General features: G+C 34.9%; 3 protein-coding genes and 1 long non-coding RNA gene across 4 annotated transcripts in view; 3 read left to right on the forward strand and 1 right to left on the reverse strand.

Moving 5' to 3' along the window:
* Positions 1–5,621, forward strand: part of LOC126912175 (uncharacterized) — a 44,151-nt gene extending 38,530 nt beyond the window's left edge. The window contains exon 3 of the long non-coding RNA XR_007706804.1: positions 5,484–5,621. This is a non-coding gene — a long non-coding RNA (uncharacterized LOC126912175). The remainder of the gene's footprint in view (positions 1–5,483) is intronic.
* LOC118266847 (sin3 histone deacetylase corepressor complex component SDS3) lies at positions 1,971–9,433 on the reverse strand. Its single transcript, XM_035580431.2, has 7 exons — positions 9,061–9,433; positions 6,942–7,005; positions 6,546–6,683; positions 6,249–6,426; positions 5,882–6,104; positions 5,515–5,678; positions 1,971–5,130 (listed from the first exon to the last, which is right to left on the reverse strand). Exons 1-7 carry the CDS (start codon positions 9,221–9,223, stop codon positions 5,038–5,040), a joined length of 1,023 nt encoding a protein of 340 aa, XP_035436324.2. The 5' UTR covers positions 9,224–9,433; the 3' UTR covers positions 1,971–5,037.
* Positions 9,434–10,741: 1,308 nt separating this feature from the next.
* Positions 10,742–15,874, forward strand: part of LOC118267283 (SH3 domain-binding protein 5 homolog) — a 28,651-nt gene continuing 23,518 nt past the window's right edge. The window contains exon 1 of the mRNA XM_035581194.2: positions 10,742–11,077. Coding sequence (XP_035437087.1) covers positions 11,009–11,077 — 69 coding nt within the window. The 5' untranslated portion in view covers positions 10,742–11,008. The remainder of the gene's footprint in view (positions 11,078–15,874) is intronic.
* On the forward strand, positions 11,077–15,806 carry LOC118267282 (F-BAR domain only protein 2). The gene has a single exon (XM_035581193.2). It carries the CDS (start codon positions 11,139–11,141, stop codon positions 13,815–13,817), a length of 2,679 nt encoding a protein of 892 aa, XP_035437086.1. The 5' UTR covers positions 11,077–11,138; the 3' UTR covers positions 13,818–15,806.

Here is a 15,874-nt window from a genome sequence, read left to right on the forward strand (position 1 = left end):
CCACATAAAAAAGGTATATCTAATCGTAGAGAATATGGTCCAAAATAATACAAAGTAGTTAACATAGAGTTGATACTCCATCTTGTATTTTTCGGAATACGGTATCCTGAGAACAATAAACTTTAATCTACTATTAGAATTTCCTTAAGAAAAGACAAAAGGCACTATTTTAAAATGAGACCTTCATCAATTATGCATTGAGATCAAGTAGTGACCTAATAAGCAGAAGATAGTAGGTAACTATCTTGTGCCAACTGGTGGCCACCCTCAACACCTATAAGGGGCACCGGGTCCTCTTAATAGACCTGCTCCGGATAGATAAATACCCTAGTAGTCATAAAAATGTACGTAGAGGTCGAATATTTATTCGACTAACTTTTACCCAATTAAGTAAGACGGTTGAAGACTGCATTCAATTCTGAATATCAAAATGGCAACTCTTATGTTATAGAGTAAGCAAATAAATTGACACAAACTTATCCTAAAATCATAAATAGATGGTAGGTATATATAGGCTATTGGAAAAAATAGGTATATCCTACCTATAAAAAATTACAACACTACGCGTGGTCAAATGTTAAAGACCATTGACATCGGATGCCATAAACTAGTATTATAGAATTTGTGAACATCATAAACAAATAGGAACAACATTCGTTGGCCATAAATCAGCTCTTACCTTGTACCACGCCCGAAATATATGCAAATCAACCAGATTATCTTGTAAGCTAACATCGACATGAGCATGAATTTTGTACATGTCTCAACCAGTACAGACTCGATAATCCAACTTTTTATGTACATTCCCTGTTGGAAAATCATTGAATGGACTCCTGCTCAGAGTGAGGCAAGAGGGGTCTTTTATTGAGGGGTGAAAATTATCAAATGACTTCTGAGTTCTCCCACTTTAGAAGAGGTGAGGCTGGCGATATCGAGTATCAGACTTACTGACAGCCTAGCCGAATTTTGTGATTACGCCCATCCCGAGACCCTGTTGGCTACTTCACACCTCCAGTACCTACACCACTTTTAGGTTATTATTATTAATAGGAAATAGAAATTAGGAACAAACTTTCGACTGAAGTCACGTAATAATCTCAATATATTATCAGAGAACTTTACTATAGAAGGCAAACGGCTAGACAGACGACCTCATCAGCGTTGCCCATGGAAACACATTTATAACACTAAAGAAATTGCATACCAAAAATTTCCGAGACCCGTCTTCAGACGATATTTCTCAAAGTCAATTTCATCAATAGTTACACAAATTTTGACATAAACAGGTAAATGCTTAGACAGAGGCCTGAGCTACGTATTCTCAACGACCCTGCAATCACATGACAGTACAATAAACTTGCTTTGTTCATGAAGACACTTTTTACTTCAATTTACCTCATCATTTTCGGATAACGGAAAGTGAGATGATTATGGCTTACCTTTCGTGTTACTGCTCAGGAATTTACATAAGGACTTCTTTGGATTTGTTTAATTTGCGTGTTTTGCATTCAGAAGGCAAATTGCTTATTTTCGAGAAATCGTGTTCCTTTTTACTTAGGAAACTCCAACCTCTAGAAGAATAATATATCTAATAGTCCAGGGATGGCAAACCTCGACAAATGGATATGTCAATTACTTTACAGATATGTGTATTGAGGTCGCAGGTGTGCCATCAAATATTTTTTACTTGTAATACTTACTATTAATGAGTAGTATCAAATTTCACAGTTATTTTGGTGGTAAATGTCATCGCAGTGTACTTTGATACATACAATACTAGAGACATTAGGTACAATTGCAATCGTGCGTGCCCAAAATTTTGTATACCTACAATACTAGAGACATTACAAATGCAGTCAGCCTAAAATTGTTTGTTCCGTGCCATTAATGGCACACGTGCCAATGGTTCGCCATGCCTGAATAGTCTATCTAAACTTTACCGTAATTCAGGAAGAAATAAAACAAAAACGTACTTATATTACATTATATAATTAAAAGATCTTGTCTCAATATCATTTACATCCGTAAAAACGTCTCATACTATTTACATCTCAATTCACAACTCATTTACAATAATAAATCACAAAAATATATATAAAAAAAAACAATCTGAAATAAAAATGGACAGTAGAAAATTCTCTCCATTCACATAGAACCTCATTTGATCATATACTACAAACACTGTACATTATTTACATATCTTTTTCAATACTGCATCTTGAGTTGTCAATTTTCCTTGGCTGAGCCAGGTGGAAGACACATAGTGCCTAGCAAACACATTATGCTCACACTCTCTTACATTAACATGTCTCGTTAAAGTGATTAAATAAAAATAAAATAAATTCGAAAGTGGAGGCCAACTGTTTGACATAGGTACATAAAAATGAATGGTTCCTTTGAGGATCATAAACAGATTATTTCAAGAATATTAAAAAGTTATTTAATATTGAATTGCACTTCGTGTTATGCTAACTCCACAATACCATAGAGATAAAAACGATAACATAACATTACTCTGAATCTGAGTAGCATAGTAGTTGGGTATCAAAACATTTTATTACATTTTTGTATACAATAGTTTCAGTACCCTTAGTACGATTTTGTTTTACGTTTAACGAAAACGAAACGAGAGCGCGTTCGGCGCTCTGATTGGCTGGCACGAATGAACCAACCAATCAGAGCGCCGAACGCGATCTCGTTTGGTTTTCATTAAACGTAAAGTAAACTCGTACTAAGCCCTCTTGAAAAAGGGCACTGATCTTAAGTTATATAAAAATGTCAAACAAATCATTTTCTTCTTTCATTACAAGTAACATTCATTTACATTATTTGTTAAATGCATTGTGTGCATATGATTAATTGCACTAAAAATCTAATTTGAAAAGAGCTACATAATCATCAGCAGAATTATAAGAACACATAAATATACCAACTCCGCATTTCTATGAACAAAACAAAACTATTTTTAATAATTTAAAAACGGGAGACCTCCATGTTCTATCGGGAAACTAAATTCATAATTATTTATAAATAACACAAACGAACAATACATACGACAAAGTTGTGCAGTTTTGAGATCATAGTCAATGTAGGACCAGCAATGTTGTACCATGAAATCAAGGATGTGGTGAGATCTATAGGCCATGTATCAATAAAATCAGTAATGTGGGTTTATTAAGGTAAGCTTCCACAGACTCGAATCGTACGCATCGCACGCGTCCCGTATGACGTCATCAAAACGCATCTGAGTGGACACAGTTGTATGAGTTTCTATACAAGACAAAACTAAAATCCGTTGCGTGCGATGCGTACGATGCGGGTGTATGGACGCGTACCTTTAAGGGGCCTTCCAGAATAAGAGCATGTTAGGTGTGAAAAACATACTAAGATTAATGAAATTAAGAAATTGTTTAGATAGAGGATCTACAAGGAAAAGATGAAACTGTAAAGTATTCAACAATTAGGCAAAAATATGCCTTAAAACTTCTAGAGAGTACAAAAGGTGTCCTAATATCTCAGCGATAAATTTGACATTGCAATAACAATACCATAATTGCTATTTTAGCAGTGTATACTTATATGCACTATAAAGAAGACCCCCAAATATTACTTGAAATTACGTAAACTTATTGGTGTTTGTGTATCAGATAAGATTGTGGTACATTTCACAACAAAATAGAATTCTATAAATTCGAGATATTTTGTTACAACACTGCACCACTTCAAACCATACAACTTAAAGAAACCAATGTCAGCTCAGAATGTTGTAACATAGGAAATTAAACAAATTGCTAAATCAATCATTTTGTAGTATATCAAATAAAAATTTCATAATTTAAATGTGCCAATAAGATACATTGCAATTGATTTATCACCAAGTGTGAATCACATGAAACATGTTTGGAATAAAATTCATAATCCAATTATGTTACCAAATAAATTATGAAAATAACAAGTAATGTTTTTCTACAATTTGACAAAGTATATGACTAAGATCCTAGAGCCGCCAGACCTTACTTACGTTTCAATTACTTTAAACGTAAAGTAAATTCGTACGTAGGGATGGCATTAAAATAGTCACCCAAACATTATACATCAAATCAGAGACTTGGTAGGATTATTTAAAAAAAAAAGTAATGTCTGGCGGCCTGGGGTCTTACTCTAATACATTAATAATGGTTTAATGAATTGTTTCAATCCTTGTTGACTCTGTCATCCAACGGTAGTAGGCGGAGATGATGACCTATGCTAAAAGTAATTATTGCTATCTTTTCTTCTTCTGCACAAAGAGAAAAAGACAGAATCAAAATGACACATGTATTAAAATTGATATTTAATATTATTTATAGTTTTAAACATAAACAGACAATGTAGAAGACTATAATAAATAGATTTGGATTAGTTAAAATATTGAGAGTACAATGATACTTCCATAAAGTATAGCGGATGCACCGCTTGAGAGTTTTCGGAACTAGCTTCTGTCAGCGGATTCGCCCGAGTTCTAGTGGGATAGAAAGTACCTAGCCTATGTGTTATTCCAGAATATAGTCTACCCCTGTTCCAAATTTCATTCCATTCCCTTTAGCTGATTTGACGTAACTGAGTAACAAACATACAGACTCACAAACTTGCATCTAATAGTAAGATACACGGCTTGATATTGACGAAATACAGTATTCCACAAACTGTGCGCAGACAACTTCTCTATAACACATAAAAATGCACGCGCACAGTTCGTGATATGATGAAGACCATAAAAATGTCTCGAATTCATACATCTGGTTCATACACCTTACAGTCATTTTCAATTTGTTTTATCATCAAAATTATATGTATAGTTCATTCCATCTCTCTCAACTTGCGGAAAAAAGATAGCAACACTAATAAATCCTTAGTTGTTGGACAACAGAGTTATAAAAATTCATGAAATCTTTACATACACATTTGTTTTCTTGTCGCACTCACTCTGCCAGGCAGCCGATCACTCCACACGCTAGCGTATGCACTATAAACGTAGCCTAGGTTCTTCAGTACAGTCTATGAAGCTCTCCGCTTTAATGTTATTTTCCCGCGAGCTAACTGGGAAATGTATATCCGTACTCGCTCCACGTTGTTCTTTTTTACCACTATCTGTAATCAGAAAAAGTCACATGAAGACACTTTGTAAAACGCAATGTAAAAGTTTCACTAAGGGGTGGGCAGAGGTGCACATTACGGGACGTAATGCCGATATACAATGTACACCCACTTTTCACCATTAGTGTTATAAGTTTCAACATCAGCACATGATATTGTAAAACAAAGTCGCTTGTCGTGTTTGTCTGTACGTAATAAACTTAAAATCAACTGAGTTAATTTAAAAAAAAAATTCATTAAGGAATAATGATATTTGAGATTTTTTTATAGTATCGGCTGCAAACTAAATCAGTGGCGCCCATGAACACCAGATAAGTTATAGTAAAGTGCGTTTTTTCCTGAAACAGGTGGAAAGAACGAAAGATACGTCATACATACCGCCTCATCGGTGATAGCGTGTATATGTCCGGGGAACTTTGGCATGTCCCGTCCCTCCACGGAGACGCTCTGGCCGCGGTGGTACCACCGACGCTCGTACAACAGCTTCCCATCTTCCACTCGCGTCTCCGTCGTCTCACCGCTGTCTCGAACTGGTGAGTCACCTGAAAATAACAATTTATACTTATAACTATAACTTCTTGTTTAGTGGGAGACATAATGTGATGTGGGTTAAAAATATATAGAATGTGTATGACAACATGAGCGAATCTTACTATAAAGTACTTAATTTAACTTTTCATACTTTTTTTAGGAAAATAATATCACTATGTATTTTACAACAAACATTTTCGTATGCAATACTCACAACTACTCGAATTTAAATGCTTCCTGGGTTGCGTGGAGTTGTGCGCTGGCGCATGATGCCTGGGTGGCGGTGAATGCCGCGAGATGGCGCGTAGGTCCGCCTCGATGTCTCGCTCATCCAATTGGAACGTGAGCGTTGTCGTGAGGGGTTTCCGCCGCTTCTCAGGCGCAGGCGCAGGCTCATTGGCACGCCGTCTGAGAATTCGCTTCATCACCGGTTTAACCTGTGAACATAAGATTTTATTTACATTTAACTGTATGGTATTTTGTTTTGTTAATAAAATTTTTATTTACTCTTCAGTAAAGTAAATAATTGTGACTCTTACACACATATTAATAGAGTACTTTATGTGATGTAAATCTCTTACCTCCATAGAATCTCCATTTAATTCCATGCTGTGCCTCTCACTCTCAATCATTTTCCTCTTGTCCTCAAAGTCATTTAATAAGTTTTCCCTTAACTCTATCTTCTTCTCTTCAAACTCTTTCGCCGCTGCCTTCTTCTCCGCTATGTACTCTTTTTCTACTACATCATACATGTGTTCCCTGTGACAGGAAAAAAATAAATATTAAGTTATTGACAAAAGATATTGATGAATTTTTTTACTATTCTGTTTGTAATTAATTTCAGAATACTGGCTTGTCAATAATTTATGAATACAAACCTATATATTTTATTTATTCGGATCCTCTCATTAAGTTGGTGTTCTAGCCGCTTGACCCTCCTCAAGAACTCTGGGTGAATGCCATCCTCGAGCTGCTGCAGCTGTTTCTTCAAGTTTGCCAATTTATCTTGGTATAATCTGCAAAATATGGAAACAAATATTAGTAAAATTTGTTTGATTGCCAATTGTTAAGAATGTATGTTCTACAAGTCTCTTCTTTGATTAATAAATAATATGATTAAAATGAGAATAGTTTATTTTACAACATATGCCTTTATGATTGTCTCCTTTATAAAAATATTGCTAGAGATTTGATTGAAAATAACTTTCACCTTACTTATTTTATAGTTACAAAATGTTTAGTTAAATAATATAAAGTGTGTCAACACAACATACTGTTCTTTGACTTCGAGTGGCTCATCATTGTGGGGTATGTCCGTCTCACTAGCTTCTTCTGTGTCTGAAATAAACATAACATAGGGCATAAACATACTGAATATTGTTGTGCATTATGTACTTTATAGATAACTAGCTGACCCGCGCAACTTCGTTTGCGTGTATCCCGCTACTTCGACAAATACAGTCAACGCATGCCCCCGCCGCCGCGGCCGGCCCGTACCGTGCCGCAATACTAATATCGTGATATCTCCTAAACTATATGTCTAAATAACACACTGTAAACTGCAAAAATAATCTAAATTAAATGCTCGTGATGATGAACTTACTTATTATGATAAGGATATATGTATTATTGGTTATATCACCAGTTAAACATCACCCAACGAATTAAATGTTTTTTTAATACAGAAAAGTAGTTTTTGTGACTTAAATAAAAAAGCTGGATATATGTCATCGCGGACTTTTTTGTAGAACTAATAAAGACCAATGTTTTTGCTATACATTGTTCTTACTTGTATCCAACGGTATAAGCGGCGCACGCACAAATGCAATCTTCAATTAGATTTTTTTTTCTGACTTCTTGGACATAAATCGCTATAACTCAGCTAATATACTTATATTTGTATTTCAATTATATATAAAAACCTGTCGGAGAAAATACTCTTTCTATTAGTGAAAACCGCATCAAAATCCGTTGCGTAGTTTTAAAGTTTTATGCATACGAAGGGACTACAGACAAAATGGGCGACTTTGTTTTATACTATGTATAGACTACTAATAAGTTATAAAGCAACCAAAATGCTGCATAAGAAAATATTAGTTCTTTAAATAATTTTGAAATTATCATTCCTTTTCAGAGATCAACATAAAGAGAAAATTGAAATAAAATGCATATAGTAACACTACATATATTCCCAGTTCACGTTCACGTTCAGTTGGCTAATTTCATCAGTTCTGTATAAAGTTAAGTTCTAGGATCTATTAAATACTTACCTACTGTTTACAACTCAAATCCTATTATTTAATACTTCGGCTATCCAGAGTCTGTGAGATCAGTTATATCTTTTTACCATCTTAACAATAAAGTTATTAACTACATAGTATTAATACTAGTTAACACTGAATCTGTATGTAGAAACAGTATATTTATTTTATGTTTCATTGTTAATTTATGTCTCTGATAATGGACATGCCCTCAGCAAGTAATGACTCATGAATTCTACCTAAAAAAGTATGAATTATGTTACCTTGACAGATATGATATTATAGATAAAATCTATATGTATATATAAAAATCAATTGCTGTTCGATAGTCTCGCTAAAACTCGAAAACAGCTGGACTGATTTGGCAAATTTTGGCCTTGAATTTTTTGTCCAAGGTTTAAAATGTGAGAAAATAGTGTTATAATTTGTGTATTACTTTAACAGTTAATAAATGCATTAAATGGGGTGATTTTTAATATAGTTTTCATTTAAAATTTTAAAAATAATTCCACAGAAAAAGTATGCAATGTTTAGACCTACAATTAATGAGTAAGTACAATATAATAAAAAGGAAATGGTTTGGCATATTCAATTTCCTCATAAGATAAATGATTTGTAACAATAATAGTGATTCCACTGTTATCAATTACTGATTAGTTATAAACAGATTGATGGCAAAGTGGATAGCAGACAAGTATAAATAAGGGCATTTTAGTGATTATATTGGTCTTCTGGGTACAATTCAATAGCTGGTTAAATCTAACAAACTACTATTTATGTGAATGTGGTATATTTATGTGGTATTTTTATGCTATGCTTACTATGATGCCACATGTGACCATCCCATAACAGGTCAAAAAAGTTGGTCATATACTAATGTTGGTATAAAGATTTTTATATGGAGAAAGTGACATCAAAACGATCGAATTACGTCACCTAACAGGTTGGTAAAAAATAGGCGGGAATACAGCAGTATGGTTATCCGTGTACACAGGTAACCTTGTTGTAATTACATAACCAATGTTTACATGACATCAACAACTCTATATGGACACATATACAAAAGTATAGTGAAGTTTCATGAAATAAGATACCAAAACAGGGTTAGACAAAGATCGTAAACAAAACATACCTTCGTCACTGTCCTCGACTGGAGGTGCTGCTGGTAACGTGTCGTCTCTGTCCCTGTATTCGTCCAGGTCGTCGTACCCGTCGTCCTCGAAGTCATACTCGTCCCCGGGGCCCGAATATGATCCTTGGCAAGACATAGTCGAGGCGACGCGTAATAGTTGCATACAGATTGGGTGCGATCACCGTCTCAGAAACAAACTCTGACAACGAGTAACACCAATAACGACACGAGGAACAAATGGTAATCACCAGTTATGTTACTCATATAAAGAATTTAACATAAAATCCACTTCAATGAAAAAATGGAATTGGAGCAAATTGAAGCTGTTTTACGTCAAACTAGACAAAAAGCATCATGTTACCCTTTCAAAACGGAAAGATCAACAAAAAAGAACCACTGGCGCTAGTGATGCGTATTATACAATGGGAGTAAATGAAAGGTCCGATTGTTTCCTATATTGCACGTCATTTTAGGTAGGATTGAGTTAAAATCATAGACAATAGAGCAATTTTATGAATAATCGACTAAATTGTCGAAATATTTAATCGATTGATAATTTTATAGAATTAATTATTATCAAATGTTTAAAACATTTGATATTTTATATATTAGATATTCGATTCTTAATTTGGTTATTGTTTTCTTCATACCCCATATACAAGCGTCAGCTTATATATGTCACCGGAAAATAACAAAATCCGTAAGTTCATCAATCTACTAGGAAGTTTATAAACTTTCGTAGGATTCTAAACGGGATATAAATTGTAATATTTGACGTCCACATTAAAATATGGACGTAAAATTACTTACGGATCTTGTTATTTTCCGGTGGCATATATATTTTTTCCAATTTCTATCTATTTCTTCTAGAAAATACAATCAAAATGACAAAACGATTATCACTAATATGAACAACTTTTTGGCGACATCGTTCACTCTGCCCATCTTTGAATGACGATCTTGGTTCTTTTTTCAGACCTTAGTCAATATCCAGTCAAAATTAATTCATCTCACTGGTATTTCCACATCCCACAGAGTAAGGTTTTCCCATGTATTTCTTATGACATACCCCATTATACCGTTGTGACCACGCAGTGGAACGCTATGTAGACAAATGGTACCTCGTTCTAATTGGATGCTTTGCAACAACTCTGTTGTCGTTCTCGGCGTCATAATCTTCGACGTCATAATCTTCTGATTACGGAATCTCTCTACGGCCCTTCACGCAACTTTTATTTTGTTTACCATCTTACTAATAATTATTATAATTGCGGAATTTTGTGTTTGTGACTCAATCACGTCATGTTTAAGCGGCTGGAGGGATCAGGTTGAAATTCGGAACAGGGGTAGATTTTAGTCGGGAATAATATGTGTATAGGCTAAGCTACTTTTTATCCCAACAGAACGTTTATGAACTCACTGGCAGAAGCTAGTTTAACCTATCAAATGTCTTATGAGCCGAAGTCGAAGCATTAAGATAATTTGTTGTATGAGAACCATAGGTAATTAATAGAGGTAAATTAACGAAATAAGCCACGAAATAATCATAACTGGGCCAAATATAAAAAAAATATTTACATATACAAAAATAAATTCCTCAAGCATATATAAAAAATCGACTAAAAAATATTACTAAATATCGTCTCATGTTTACGCCCAAGTTCATGTAGTTTAAAAAGTTTGTTTTGTCTATTGTTATGATTTGACGTCACGAAGGTGGACGTCATCTTGAATGAAAAATTCTTATTTTATTATTTATTTTGCTAAATTAAACACGTAACGCGGAGCTATATTCAGTGATAAAAGATAAAATTAAACAACCCTGCCTGTGATGTATTCAATCAATATCAGTTCTGTGTCTAGCGAGTGAAGGTGACGCTATACGCTATTGTGTCGGTGATGTAATTTAGGTGATTGGGTGGCTTCCTAGTCCTAAGTACTAACTACAATGGAAGAGTCCTCATTCACGATCCCGGCCGACGACAATGGTGATACTGAGCTCGACCCTAGAATACAGGTCAGTGAGTGAAAAATAATGTACTGAGTAACTGTTATGGTAGGCCCTTGTAACTGCAAAGATGAGTGTCAACTTTGTCGATTATTTCGCCAACGAGCACAATGGATACGATATCTTATATCAAAACATGAAATACGGACTCATTGCCAGCAAAGAGCTCTCAGAGTACCTTAGGGAAAGGTCGAATATTGAAGAGACCAATTCGAAATCTTTAGCTAAACTAGCGAAACAAGCGAATAGTAATTGCGCGCAAGGCACGTTCGCTCCATTTTGGGGCGTATTGAAATGTTCCGCCGAGAAACTGTCCAACCTCCATCAGCATATGTTCCAAAAACTGAGTGAACTTGTCAAAGATGTTGCCAGGTATGCTGAGGAGCTTCATAAGAAGCACAAAGCTGTTAAAGACTCAGAGTCTAACACACTGGAGGTAGTGTTACTGATACAGAACACCAAACAAGCTTTGCAGAAAGCTAAGGATGTGTACACCAGTAAGTCAGCTGAGTTAGAGAAGCTGAGGAAAGATAATGCATCTGCTAAAGATATCGAGAAGGCTGAAGTTAAGATTAAGAAGCTACACGAAGACTACAAACAATTAGCCGAGAAGTACAACCTGGTGAAACAAGACTTTGAGAAGAAAATGACCCAGACATGTAAACACTTCCAAGATGTCGAGGAAGCACATCTCAAACAAATGAAACAGTTTGTCAACTCGTATGCAGATATTATCCAGAACAATCATGATATGATGGGACAAGTGCATCGAGATTTTAAACACCAATGCTTGGAATTAACTGCTGAGAAACTGCTCGAGCAGTTCCTCATTGAGAAATATAATGCAATAGAGAAGGCAGTCTTAGTTGAACTACCTCTTTCATTACCTAAGCCTGGATCAGCAAACAACTCTATATCAGAGGCTGACCAGATATCAACTGTCTCAAATGGGTCACACAAACCTGCACAACCAGCTAAGGCACCAAAGAAGGAGCCATCATTTGCAAGTAAGACTTCAAGGAGAACTACCTCACTTTTGAATTTGTTTACCCCAAATTTCCAAAGTAAGGAGGAGCCTAGTGGCAGTATTGAGGGTGCGGCACCATGTTCTGCACCATCCAGCCCCAGTGGTACACCAGCCACACCAGTGGCACCTGACAAAGATGACAACATGGGTAGAACTACTCTCAGGGAATCTAAATGGTTCTTGCGTAGTAGAAGAACTAAGCCTAAACTGAAAAAACCAAAAAAGAAGAAGGATGAAATTTCAGAAAACTCAAATACTGGTGAAAAGTCTGATTTAGAAGAGAAAGAGGAAGAAGTACCGACAAAAGAAGATTTCATGAATTCCCCAGAAGTTGATGAAGAAGGCTACTGTATTAGACCCAAAGATGAAAAAGGTAGTGTGTACTCCTCTACAGATTCAGACTCAGAAGAGGAGAGGGAACAGAAGATCCATGTAGAAATTAAACCCATAAGTAATGGTTGCAATCCAATATCAGCAAGTGTAGATGAGCTTAGAGCTACAGTCGAAAATATATCTCTGTACAAAATTGGCACAAACAGGCGCGGGTCCAACGCTAACACTAGCAAAGCAAGCAGTGACCTATTAGACTTGAACTTCTTTCAAAGTCCGACCGTCAGCAACCCTGCGTCGCCACATGGCAATGTCTCCAATCCCTATGCCCCTTTGCAAGGCAATCAATCACATCTACTTGAAAGTCCTACTCCTGTTTCTAATGCCGAGGTTGGCGATCTATTTTCGGAAGTAGGAGAAATGGGCCAAACCAATATTCGAACTTCCACTCCTACGATGTCATCCATTTCGCTCCCTCGTCCGCCTTCGAGACGGTCAGAAGGTGACTTCCGCACCGCAGGCTCCTCGGGGTCACGCGGTCCTTCACCCCTTACTATCGGCATGGCGGATACTATACCGTTGGCTGTCGCTTTCCATGAGATTATTCATTCCTATTTCCGTGGTACGGAAGAATCCAAGTGCCAAGTTAAAATGTCAGGAGACATGATGCTCTCCTTCCCCACCGGCATCGTTGGCGTATTGGCTAATAATCCGAACCCAGCTAAATTGTGTTTCAGACTGAAAAACATTCATAGATTGGACAATGTGCTACCTAACAAACAGTTGATTAGTATTAATGCGATGATGTCGACTCGCGATAATACGGTGGTTGAGTTTAACATGCCAGCTTTAACGTCACTACTGAAACGGCAGTCTGAGAAGAATCCTACAGCGCAGTACTTCAACGTAGATATACTTAAATACCAAGTGCGACCCAAAGCCGGCGCCGCATCATGTCCGCTTCAAATGGTATCTTATTGGAAGTGTGAACAAGATCATACTGACTTAAAAGTCGATTATAAATATAACTTGCACGCAATGAGTCCGCCATCTCCTCTGCTGAACGTATCAGTTTGCGTGCCTATGAATGGGGGAGTTAAGAACGTGATTGCGATGCCGAAAACCGCATGGAGTGGAGAAAATGAGCAAGCAATGTGGCGCTTCACAGAGCTGTCACAGCATTCGGAGGACAGGGGCGTGGGCTCGCTGAAGGCGCGTTTCGAGCTGGGCAAAGGTCCATCTAGTAAAGCAACGATTTCGGCGCAATTCAACTGCGAGGGCGCGACCCTCTCCGGCATTGAGTTCGAACTAATAGGCAGCGGCTACCGACTGTCCCTCGTAAAGCGACGGTTCGTCTCTGGGAAATACATTTGTGATAGTGATTTGAACTGATTGGTCCAAAACACTTATGAATACACATGTTTGTATATAGATCTTGTTGTCGTATATTCGGAGCGTGTATATGGGATGTGTAGGTTTCTGTACTACATGTTTCTTGTGTGTATATGTTTTGGTACCTTATAGGACTGTTTCCTGTCCACAAAAAATAATTTACAATAATGTATCACAACATTGTTTGTCAATTTTCGAGTTAAATTGTTAGTTGTTAATTTGGAAATTGTATTAATTAATGATTAGGGGTATAATTAATTATGTTTCACATCTACTAACTTATTTTTCAGAATAGTTAATGTGCCATTTTTACTGTATTTTGTAAATTTCCATGTGAGGACTTGACTGTTGCACTGATACATGATACAATAAACACAATTATTTTGTTCACAAACTACTAGGTAGGTACTCAGCCTATTTTTATAAAGATACATCACATTTTATATTAATTGATTGAATATCCAAACTTTCTCGTCAATTTACTTGAAAGTCTTATCAAAGAATTAGCAATAATTGAATTATTGTTTTGTTTACCTACTGCTGAGCAGACTTACTAAATAATTAAACCTTTGAATTTTACTTGGTAGTTGTATAACCCCAGGATACAAAGCTTTAAAGCAATAATATTATATCATTAACTTGGGTGTGTTGTATGGAATAATTATCACTTGAATTAATATTTTTAATTATTCTGAGGTCAATGATTAATACTTATAGCAATTTCTCTTTAGATTAAACAAACAGCAATTGCATATTTAATATTCAAGTTAAAATTATTTTTTGTTTGTACAATTGTGTTTTTGTATTGCATCTGTTTATATTTTTGTAAAGGCCTAAGGCATGCAACTATTGAAAACTATGACAAGGCCACAAACCACTATTAAAGAATTACTTGTTTATATTTTTAATTATTTCATTTATAAATGTGAAGTTTGACACTAACATTCATGATTAAACTGATGTAAATTAAATTAGATAAAACTTATTTCCGAATGAAGCATATTCTTGATTTTACGATTGAATCTGTTAAAACAGTTCACATAAAGATGTCGTCACTTAAAAAAAAAACTCGAATGTGTACTGTACCTACTTATTTCCTTTTAATCATACTGGTACTCCGCTATTCCATGCAATCCTTTAAGTTACATATTTTTATTGAATAATATTTTCATTGTAATAAATTAGGTAATTAGTGTCAAATATCACACAAATAAAACATTATTATCATTAATTAATATAACTATTTTTTAATATAAATACATTACATTATTATTGCAAGTAAGATTCATTGAATCTCCGTGTTGCATAATGTACTATCATTGTTTCTATTGTAATTCTCAACATATTCTAATTAAACATGTTGATGTTGTATTTTTGTAGTCAGCATTTAGATTTCGACCACCGGAGAGGATTTTTTGATAATGTAGAAATTTATTTTTTTATGTTTGCAATACCATTATGAAGAGTAACTTATTAAATAATTCTAACTCATTTATATGTAATCTCATATTGTAATTTTTATATTAAAATAAAAATCATTAATTATCCCAGCGGCCTAATGTGAGTTACGAAATAGCTAAGTGACTAACTTTACCAAAAGTTAACGTGTTCATATAATACGATTTATTATATTAAAGGTCAAACCATATAATAAATAGTACCTACAACTGAACCATTCCATTATTACTATTATTGTCTCATAATTAAGTATTATTTTATTACTATTAAAATAATATATCTAAATATCTATGTATCACAATTTATTCTTTTTAACATATTATTATAAAGGTGCGTAGCTATTCGGCTGAGTTTAAAAAAAGAACGTATTCAAAAATCTCTTTTTCTTTTTATAAAAAAATAATTAGATAAAAAAAAATTTTGCTAAATGCGTAATAAAATATTTTTGTAACGTAAAATTTATCGCATGTATGGATTATGATTATAATGTAAAACTATGTTAATTTGAAATAAAATGTAATTTAGCATTTATGTAGTTATTTTATTAGTGTTGTTTTATAATAATAATATCGTCACAATAGTTAATGAAATGGGCGTAA

The sequence above is a fragment of the Spodoptera frugiperda genome, chromosome 23, assembly GCF_023101765.2.
Source record: "Spodoptera frugiperda isolate SF20-4 chromosome 23, AGI-APGP_CSIRO_Sfru_2.0, whole genome shotgun sequence".
NCBI lineage: Eukaryota > Metazoa > Arthropoda > Insecta > Lepidoptera > Noctuidae > Spodoptera > Spodoptera frugiperda.